We start from the raw sequence: 10,378 nt of genomic DNA, 5'->3' as shown, positions 1-10,378 counted from the left end.
TGGGCTGCCCTGCCCTGGGACCAGTGCTGCCCCCACCGTTCCAGCACTCTCACTCCCTCGCCCAGCTGTGGGGTCACGGGTTAACTCCTCAGGGGCTGTGTGACAGGTGTAACACACATGTTCCCTCTCTGCCACCCCCCCATTGCTCTCCTAATGCGAGGGGAAAGGTGCTGATCTAGCCAATTACACACTCGCCCCCCCACCCAGTCAGGCAGCCAAATGACTCCCCAGCGTCCCCCCTCTGCTGGGGATGAGCTGCAGCGCCTGCCAGCCCCCCATGGAGTCCCCAGGGGCGCTGTGCACACGCCCTGCCCATATTCAGCTGTTGTGGGACCACGCGGTGGAGCTGGAGCCGTTTATCACAGGGAGTCCCCGGGCTGGCTGAGAGCCCGCCTTCAGGAATGGCGACACGCTGCCCGTTCGCTTCCTCGCTGCAGGTCGGGCGACTGCTGGCTTTGCCTCCTAGCAATGCCCCTCAACGGCCACTGGCCGGGTCTGAGACACGGCTGTGCAGGCCTAGTGCTCTCGCACGGCTCTGGGACTGTCCTGGGGGACCCCGTCAGGCTGTCAGCCCCCTGAGCTCTCGTTGGGCGTCAGCTCCTGGGGCTGACCCTCAAAGCCGTCAGCATCCCTCCTTCAGGCTGAGTGACCCTCAGTGACCCGGGGAAGACTTGCACCCCCAAAGGGAGATCTAAGGTGACTCTCAACCAGCATTGTAAAAGCAGAAAGGTTTATTAGATGTCTGGAACACAGCGTAGCAAGTCTTTAGTTAACACAGGCAACGGAAAGTTACAGCCAGGTGGATCTGGATCTGTCCAGAGCCATCTAACTCCTCTTTAATCCCAGTCCAGAAGCTTCTTTCCTGCCTCCAGCAGCCCACACTTAATCCCCCGCCCCCTTGTTAACCATGCAGCACAGGGGAAACTCACATCCTGGGGGCCATGCATCAGTGTTCACAGCCCACGTCGGGCAGTGCCCGGCCCAGGGAAGCTAGTGATCCACCCGCTGGCCCGTCATGGGCCAGCTGAGGCTCGTGCGTACGCTAAGGACTTAGACCTCACCCACTGTGTGGGGCTCACCCCCTGGCTGGCAGGAAGCCCAGGTTCCCTTTGGCTGGCGACAAATCCCCGACCCCCGTTGTCAGCGTCGCTCGCCATAACACCTCAGCTGGCATCTGTACGTCCCTGGCACAGTGCCAGGCCTAGCCTCGCCCAGCAGGAGAGCCGGCGGTGACCCCTGCCCCTTGGCACTGAGGGGCTTGGGGCACATTAACCCGTGGGTTGGTGCTGAGCCCACGTCTCAAAGGGCTCGGATGTTTCTCTGGCTCTGAGGACTGGCCAGCGTTAATGCTGACAACGGACAGGGCTCGCCAAGCCTGCCGTCCCCACCCACTGCCAGGGACCCCAAGGGGCAGGTACCAGCCCCTTGAGGGAAAGGGAGGGGCACCTGTCCCCTCCCTGCTAATTACAGAGTCTGTTCCCACCACCACACCCCATCCCATTCAGTCTATGTCCCGGCACCTCCCCAGAGCTGGGTGCAGCACAGGGCCCTTGTCAGGGTTCCCTCTCTACTCTGAACTCTGGGGTACAGTCGTGGGGCCCCACATGAAAGACCCTCTAAGCTTATTTCTACCAGCTTAAAACTTCCCCAAGGCACAAATTCCTTTCCTTGTCCTTGGATGGTATTGCTGCCACCACCAAGTGATTTACACAAAAATTCAGGAAAAGGGTCACTTGGCATCTCTGTGCCCCCAAAATATTCCCCCTTCACCCCCTTTCCTGGGGAGGCTTGAGAATAATCGACCAACCAACTGGTGAGCACAGACCAAACCTTTTATCTTTAGGACACTAAAATCAATCAGGTTCTTAAAAGAAGAACTTTATTATAAAGAAAAAAGTAAAAGCATCACACCTGCAAAATCAGGATGGAAGGTAACTTTACAGAGTAATAAAAAGATTTAAAACACAGAGACTTCACCCTCTGGACTCAGCTTCACAGTTACAAAAACAGGAATAAAACTACCTCTTAGCACAGGGAAAATTCACAAGCTAAAACACAAGATCATCGACCACATTGCCTTGCCTCACGTGTAATTCTTAGATGGCGTCTGCCAGGTATGTTTTCAGGAGATGATGTCCCTGCCTGGCTTCCCTCTCTGGCCGGAGCATAAACAACACACACACTGGATTTGAAGGTATCTGTTTTCCTTATTGGTCCTTCTGGTCAGGTGCCAGCCAGGTTATTTGAGCTTCGTAACCCCTTACAGGTAAAGTGATTCAGTACAGCTGCCCTTATCTCTAGGTTTCTGACAGCCCTCACTGCGTGGCGAGACCCATGAGTGAGAGCAAGCCCCCCCTCCCCCCCACTGACCAAGATCAGGGCCCCGGTTTGGCTGAGCCCTGCACAGACCCACACTGACACTCACTGTCCCAGCGCACTCACGGTTTACTAGACAAGACAGACAAAGGCAAGAGCCTCATTTAACTGATAGGAAACTGAGGCACAAAGGTGTCTCACACAGAGTCAGGGCACAATACAGGAGTCCTGGTCCCCCCCCCCCAACTCTAACCCGCTAGCCCAGTGATATTCAGTGAGAGCGCCCCCACTCTTTGGGTAGCCCATTGGCACACGTCTGACAACAAACACTTGAGCTGCCAACAAATACAGCCCCTGAGTGCAAGGTAAGTATTAGCGATTCTGTCGTCTAACACAGGTTTCAGAGTAGCAGCCGTGTTAGTCTGTAGCTGCAAAAAGAACAGGAGCACTTGTGGCACCTTAGCGACTAACACATTTATTTGAGCATAAGCTTTCCTGGGCTACAGCCCACTTCATCGGCTTTATTGACATTATTACCCCTGTTTGCAGCACTCGCTAGTGGGAGAGGTGACAGTGACAAGCAGGATGAGTGGGTTGTAGGCGGTCAGGCCAAGGCCCATGCATGAAGATGCTCGTCCCTCAGGTGATGGGGTTTTTGCTAATGTTCATGGCAGAAAATTCAGTTTCGCTGAGGTACATTGGTCCGAAAACGGTTAAAAGCCAGATGCTGGCTATTCTGAAACTGGTCAGCAGGCTGAGTCCAGAACTCGCAAAGTCCCGCCTCTCTGGATTCTGCCTTCAAGACAGCTCAGCTCTGGAGCCTTACACTTTCTAATAGAAAGGCCCCTTCATTGATTGAATCAAGAGTGTTCTTTGCTTCAGAAGGGTAGGGTCCACCGGCAGAGACAACAAATAAAATCAAATCCTTGGGAATTTTAAAATTCTCAAATCCCATTTTAAAATTTTTGATCAGATTGTTCAGGAATTCGTGCAGCATTTCCATTGAGGTTTCATCTGTAGCAACAACATGCAATGTGGGAAAGTGCAACATCTTTCCTGTTAAGTCTGCCTGAAAGATTTCAAGATTCCTCTGACAGGCACACACTTTTTCAAACAGATCCCTGGCACTGCTTGCACGACCGTGGAGCTGCAAGCTGAAGGAATTCAAGTGACCAGTAATATCGCACAGAAAAGCTACTTGTGACATCGTTCGTAAATTCCAGGAACTTGAAACCTTGTTGGTCTTGTGGTTTGAAAGGATTCTATTATTCCTTTTTGAAGCGCACAACACCTGTATCATGCAGCCCACTACTTAACCAGCAAAAGTCATGCTGCAACAGGTCACTGAATTCGGCTGAAATGTCTTGTAAGACAGTTTTATAAAGACAATGTCGCAGGCTAGAAGTTGAGCGGATGGGCAGGGATGGTGTCTCTTTCCCTGTCACTGCGGGACCTCCATCTGTAACAAGCAAGTTTACTTTCTGCAGACCTAAACCCATTTTTTTTTCCAAAAAGCCTTTTACCTTTACAAAAATGCTCCTTCCTGTGGGGTAGGTTTCTAATGGTATTAAGCATAAAAATTCTAACTTGAAAATTTCACCATCATAAAAATCTAACAAGTAGCACTGGCTGGGGGGGTGGGGTCACTTAAATCACTTGATTCGTCCACCGCAGGAGCCGTGTGTTTGGTATTTTTAAATCTGAAAGCAGTGCTGATAGTCAATCCACATAAATTACAAACATCAGCCACTCTTTGCACTGCCGTGGAATCAGACAGGGGAACCTGCGTCACACGGGTCACAATGTCAGCTTTGTTTTTACCCGCAGCAAAGGGCTCCTCCAGCGTTTCCAGTGTGCGCTCCTTCACAAGCTTGGCATCCAGGAAAGGCCTTTTCCTTTTAGCGAGTGCCCACATTCTCCAACGAGCAGCAGCTGTTTCTTTCCCCTGTACAGTTGCTGATCTCATGAGAACATTTCAAGTGTGACACAAAGACTTCCGATTTTCTATTTTGTCACATTTTGCAGCACCACCCGGTGGCCAGGCTGCGTGGAAGCAACTGTGCTTTGAGTCAAAGTGGCACCTCCCTGTGGTGACCTTACAGACAGATCCACTGGTTTGGCAGAGGGAACGCCAAGGCTTTGCCTTTAAATGAGGTGGCATAATAAAGAGAAAATCCGCTGTGCAGCTTGGGTTAAATGCTCGGTATTCGCTGGCGACTTTGCAGCGTTTACTCCGCCACTCGCATTGGTTTCCGGCTCAATTTACATCACCAATGATCAAACAGGCAGCGTCCCAACTCAGTCGTAGCCGATGCTAGCGGAGAACCTAAGCTCCAGTACGTTACTTACTAAGGAAGCCATAGGCAGCACATTGCTGAGCATGAATTTAGTTACAAACATTTCTTTAAGGTGAGCTGGTGGGTCACATTTGGCCCAGGGGCCGCCATTGAGCATCACTGCACTAACAGCTAGGGTTAGAACCCAGGAGTCCTGGCTCCCAGTCCCCCCCCGGCCCGTGGCTCTCAACCTTTCCAGACGACTGTGCCCCTTTCAGAAGTCTGATTTGTCTTACGTACCCTCAAGTTTCACTTAAGTTAAAATCAACTTGCTTTCTTAACTCAGCCATAAAAATACAAAAGTGTCACAGCCACTATTGCTGACAAATCGCTGCTTTCTCATTTTCACCATACAATTGTAACATACATTGATTGGAATATAAATATTGCACTTGCATTTCAGTGTATAGTACACAATGCAGTGTGAAGACGTGATTGTCTGTATGAAATTTTAGTTTGACTTGGCTAGTGCTTTTTGTGTAGCCTGTTGTAAAATTAGGCAAAGCTCTAGATGTGACAATGCACCCCCTGGAAGACCTTGGTGTACCCCAATGGTACACGTGCCCCTCGGTGAGAGCCACTGGACTAGACCCCACTTCCCTCCCAGAGCTGGGAGAGAACCCAGGAGTCCTGGCTCCCAGCCCCCGTGTCCCTCACAGACCCTCCAGCAGGGCTAGCACCTTGCACCTCAGCACCCCCAGCCCCCTATGCAGTGGGGTACAGGCTCTCCCTTCTCCCCCCACCATAGCCCAGGCTGCCCCCATCACCTGAGGGCCCACCTGGTGCACGCTGTACAGCACCTCCCCGTAGCAGCAGGGGTCCATGGGGTAGTGGGTGGATCCAGCCATGCGGGCCGTGTGGGTGGGGGCCAAGCCGGCCCAGCGAGCGCACAGCCCCACGTAGACGTCCTCCAGGGGCACAGGAGGCACATGGGGGGCGGCCCCCAGCACCCCCAGGGCAGCGTCACCGGACAGCACGTAGGCCGTACCGCTGCAGTAGGGGGGGAAGGCCCCGGCTGGGTAGGCGGAGACCGGGACGTGGTGCCGGTTGCCGGGGTCACGGTTGGGCTGCACCCGCCAGTGGATGCGGCCCAGGTAGAGCCGGCGAGGGCTGCGCAGCGCCCCCAGGTGGCGGGCCAGGGCAGGCAGGTTGAGGAAGACGTCGTCGTCGACCTTCACCACAAAGGCGGCGCCAGGGCAGTGGGCGGCTGCCCAGCCCAGCAGCATCATGGTCTTGAGGGTCAGGTTGGCGTAGGTGTCGGCGAAGCGGCCCTGCACCAGGTCTCCGTGGCGCTGGGACTCCTCCTCCAGCTGGGCCTGCTCCTCGCTCGAGCCCGGTGCCCCCAGGGCAAAGAACGTCCGCACTGGGTACCCCCCGGCCCAGCGGGTGCCCCCCCAGCTGGCACGCACTGCCTGGCGCTGGGCCATGTGCCCTGGCGCGCTGGCCACCAGCACCAGCAGGAAGGGGGCCCGGGGCTCGCAGCCGTCCACGTTGGGCAGCAGGAAGGAGTCGGAGCCAGGCAAGGGGGGGTCTGCGTGCAGGAAACCTCCCCCGCCTCCCAGGAAGGGGGCCAGTGACCACGATAGCAGCTCCTCTCCTGTGCCCCCAACCAGGAGGCTCACAAGTGCCAGCCCCCCCAGCCCTGCCAGCAGGCCCCGCAGAAGCCAGGCAGAGGGGCGCCGGGGGGGGCAGAGCCGGGGGGCCATACGGGGTAACGGGGGGTCAGCAGGTGGAGGAGGTCGCCTGCGAGAGAGAGAGAGCAAGAGAGAGATGGAGGATCTCGCACAGAACAGCTCCCCAGTGCCCCTGCAGCCCCCCACTACCTCGGCCCACAGCTACCCTCGGGCAGGCAGCGCAGTGGATGGGGGGATGGGGGGGGCAAGCAGAGGAAGAGGAGACAGGAGCCGTGGGGGCGTGGAGGAAGGGGGCAGGGCCTCGGGGGGTCATGGCGGGGGAGGGGCGAGGAGAGGAAGGGGGGCAGGAGCCGGGGGGACGCAGAGGCGGAGGCGGGAGGAAGGGGGGCAGGAGCTGGGGCGGGTACGTGGCAGGGGAGGGGGCGAGAGGGGGGCCCGGGGAGCCGCACTCACCTCCCGGCTCCGCTCCGAGTCGCGTCACTCTTCTCCCTCGCCCCGCCCCGTCAGTGTCAGCCGGTGCCCCCGCCCCCCGGTGGTAGCTCGTGAGCGGTGTGCACGGATCTGTGCAAGGACCGTGCGTGTGCACAGTGAATCCCGCACCTGCCGTGGGCAGACCCAGCTCCCCTGTCACGCGAGCTGCCCTGCCTCGCTGAGCGGATTTCACCAGGGGAGTGGCACCCAGGAAAATACAAACCCTTGGGGCGTGGGGGAGGGGGGGTTAATGGTGTCTGCTTGGCTACACTTACAAATTTGCAGCGTTGCAGCAGGGTGTGAAAACACACCTCAGCGCTGCAAAGCACCAGTGTGATCCCAGCGCTGTCCGTTATTCCCCACAGGGAGGTGGAGTACGGACAGCACTGGGAGAGCTCTCTCCCAGCCAGGGCCGGCTCTACATAGTCGGCCACCCCAAGCAGTCATGCGCGGGAGACGCCCCGGAGCAGCGGACCTCCCATTGGCTTGACTGGTGAGGGTCCGCTAGTCGCGCGGCTCGGCTGGACCTCCCGCAGCTGCGGGCGATTCGCTGGTCCGGCGGCTCCGGACGGTTGGCTGGTCCGGCGGCTCCGGCTGAGCTGCCGCAGTCATGCCTGCGGGAGGTCCAGCCGAGCCGCGCGACCAGCGAACCGTCCGCAGTCATGCCTGCGGCAGGGCCGGTCGTCCCGGGGCTCCGGTGGACCTCCCCCAGGCATGACTGCGGCAGGTCCGCCGGCCCAATCTGCCGCCCCTGACGACAACTGCCGCCCCACGCGCGTGCTTGTCGCGCTGGGGTCTAGAGCCAGACCTGCTCCCAGCGCTGGCGCTTTGACTACACTTAGCGCTGCCGCGGCAGCGCTTTGAAGTGCTAAGTGTAGCCACAGTGCACAGACCACCCCCCCCCAGTCACCCTCAACCCTCCTCTTCTCCCCAGCTCTGCCCTCCAGCCCGCCAGGGTGTAGGGGTGGGGACCCTGGGGGTTCCCGAAGCCAGCCCCCCCCCCAGCAAACCTGGGGCTGCTAGAGCTGGGGTCAGCCCCGGCAGGAGGGGGGATGCCTGGGACGGGGCATCGGGCTGCACAGCACCCGGCAGGACCGGCTCACCAGCCAGGGCCCCCAGGAACACGCCCCACTTGGGGGGTCCATCGCCCCCACAGGAACTGCTGGCACCTGTAGGCTGAGAGCCAGGGCTGCTGGGAAGAGGGGCCGGTGGGAAAGGGATACCAATCGGCCGCTGGGATCCGTAGCAATGGGGGACAAAGCGCTCCCCACCAATGGGGTGCCATTAGCCCCCACCTGGAATGGGACCATGGGCCTGCAGCGCTCCCCACAGCACTGCCTCTTCCCCCTCCATACCCCATGAACTGAGCCCCCCCACCACCACATGGCCTGGGAGCTCTCAGGGACAGGGTAATCCCTCCTGCTCGGTGAGAATCCCCCCACCCCAAGCCAGGGAACCGCACGGTGTATGGTGCTATGGGGCGACTCCAGTACACCACCCTCACCCCTCAGGCTATGCTCACCCCCAGCCATCCCAACAGCCGGTCCCCGAGCTGGGCTGAGCGTCGCTGAGAGGGGCTGGATAGGCAGGGCCAGGGCACGGGTGTCTCATTGCATTGTGCTGCCCCACCACTGTGCTGAGAGATGGCATGTTGCTAGCTGCACTGCCCACGGGATTAGCCTGACATGGGGCAGGCCCAGGCGGAGTAGGCGACGGTGCTCAGAGATGGGGCATTCAAACCAGCCATGGCCCCGGCCCCTGCCCCCTTGCCTGTGGAGGTACCAGAGGCACTGCCAGCAGGACAGAGCCATCTCTGCCCCATCCCTGCACTCAGCATGGAGCTCTGGGGCTGGGGTGGATGGGAAGGACAGAACCCAGGAGTCCTGGCTCCCAGCCCCCCCTCTACTCTAACCACCAGCCCCCACTCCCCTCCCAGAGCCGGGGAGAGAACCCAGGAGTCCTGGCTCCCAGCCCCCCACCCCGCAGCAGTCACAGTCGGACAAGAACCCCCCCACCCCGGGCTCCCAGCCAGGGAGGGGGCTGTGAGGCGCAGATACCTGCCCGAAGCCCAGAAAGGAGCTAGCGGCTCCTGTTCCATCTACCCAGCTCCTGTCCAGGCCTGGGGGCCCCTGAGCTGCTGCCATATTGAGGCCACTCCATAGCCTGTGGGGATTCTCCCCATGGCATGTAGGGATTCCCTCCAGGGGGACGTGGGCGCTGGAGGCTGGGATAGCCCCCCACCCCCAAGGCCAGAGAAGAAGGGAGCCTCTCTCCCCCTCCCGCTCCCTTCCTTCCGGGGCAGCTCCAAGGGGGCTGGGGGCTGTTCCCCCCCACCCTGGATCCCCTTAGGGGCAGGCAGCCCCTGTGACACTGAACATCTCTCCGTCCCACGTTGGCCATGAACATACCTGGCCCCCCCACCCCCACCCCCACCCCACTGACAGACCCTCTGCCCAAACCAGAGCCAGGCACACTGGGCCCAGACGCCCCAGGTGTAGATAGATCGCTGCAATAAGCAGCTTCGCATAACTGTGTATCATTTTCAGATGACTTTGTATTGTGCCGCTTCATATACCCTTGTGTTCACTAGTTCCATATATAACCTCTACGTTCATACAACTTTGTATCGAGTCCTTAGATAGAAACTTTGTACTGAGCCTGGTATAATGGTATCGCCCCTCAGGATAGTTAAAGTCGAAGAAAAATGTCTCTTTGCTCAGAATAGAAGCCAGACCCAAGGACGATAAAACGTGTCACGAAGGCTCACTGACGGCCTCGGGGGTTAGAAGCGAGCACCTTCCCTCGGAAACACCCCCTGTGCAGCACTGGGACAACACCCAGAAGGAGGCGCCACAGATGACCAAGGGACACAGACAGATTCTGAATCTGGTACAGATTTGCATGAGAGGGAAGCTGCTATAAATGTGAGGTGTCTTGCAGAGGACCCCAGCTCCACCCCTCCCCCATCTAACTCACCTGGCCAGTGCAGGTAAGGAGAGCAGCTAGTTGGTAACAACAAGCCGGAGTGTGCTTGTGAGTGTGATATAGATCATATGCAGATGATACAGTGTTGATTGATACATGTATTACCAAGAAATGTGGCACTTTGCCTTATCCCCCCTGAAAAGATCCTGTGCAGCACTTTAAGTACAACACATGTCCCATCCTCCCCCCGCCCCCCCCAGTTACAGCAGGAGAGCTGCACCCCCTGAACAAAGACACCCCCCTGGTTCTATGCAGGCAGCACCTGCCTCCCAAGGGCCCTGGGCCTCGTTTGGCCACCAGACCCGCAGGGCAGCAGCAGAGCGAGATTTGCTTCCCCCCACCCCCGGGAGAGTCAGGGAGGGGAAAGAGTCCCCCAGGGAGCCCCCCAGCCCTGGGGAGCCCCACCCCCAGGAATGTGTAAGAGGCAGGACGATGGCTGTCTAGGGTGCCTGCCCCCTGGATGGAGGGTGAAACTTGGGGTCCCCAAAGCAGCTGCTCCCCAGCATATCCCAACACATCCAGCACCGCCCCTGCGCCCAGGACATGGCCAGGTGACCCTCACCATGAGAGCAGTGACCCCTGGGGTGGGGCAGCCCAGGGGGTCAGGACTGGCACCATCCCTGCTGGATGTGTGCG

The 10,378-nt window shown here is 58.4% G+C and overlaps 1 protein-coding gene across 1 annotated transcript; it reads right to left on the bottom strand.

Moving 5' to 3' along the window:
- Positions 1 to 1,935: 1,935 nt before the first annotated feature.
- On the bottom strand, positions 1,936 to 6,774 carry B3GALT4 (beta-1,3-galactosyltransferase 4). The gene is made up of 2 exons (XM_039519123.1): positions 6,740 to 6,774; positions 1,936 to 6,395 (listed from the first exon to the last, which is right to left on the bottom strand). The coding sequence occupies exon 2, from the start codon at positions 6,356 to 6,358 to the stop codon at positions 5,306 to 5,308; it is 1,053 nt and encodes a 350-aa protein (XP_039375057.1). The 5' UTR covers positions 6,359 to 6,395; positions 6,740 to 6,774; the 3' UTR covers positions 1,936 to 5,305.
- Between the last annotated feature and the right edge of the window lie 3,604 nt (positions 6,775 to 10,378).

The sequence above is a fragment of the Mauremys reevesii genome, unplaced genomic scaffold (genome assembly GCF_016161935.1).
Source record: "Mauremys reevesii isolate NIE-2019 unplaced genomic scaffold, ASM1616193v1 Contig82, whole genome shotgun sequence".
NCBI lineage: Eukaryota > Metazoa > Chordata > Testudines > Geoemydidae > Mauremys > Mauremys reevesii.
This window is presented reverse-complemented; position numbering and strand designations above follow the sequence as displayed.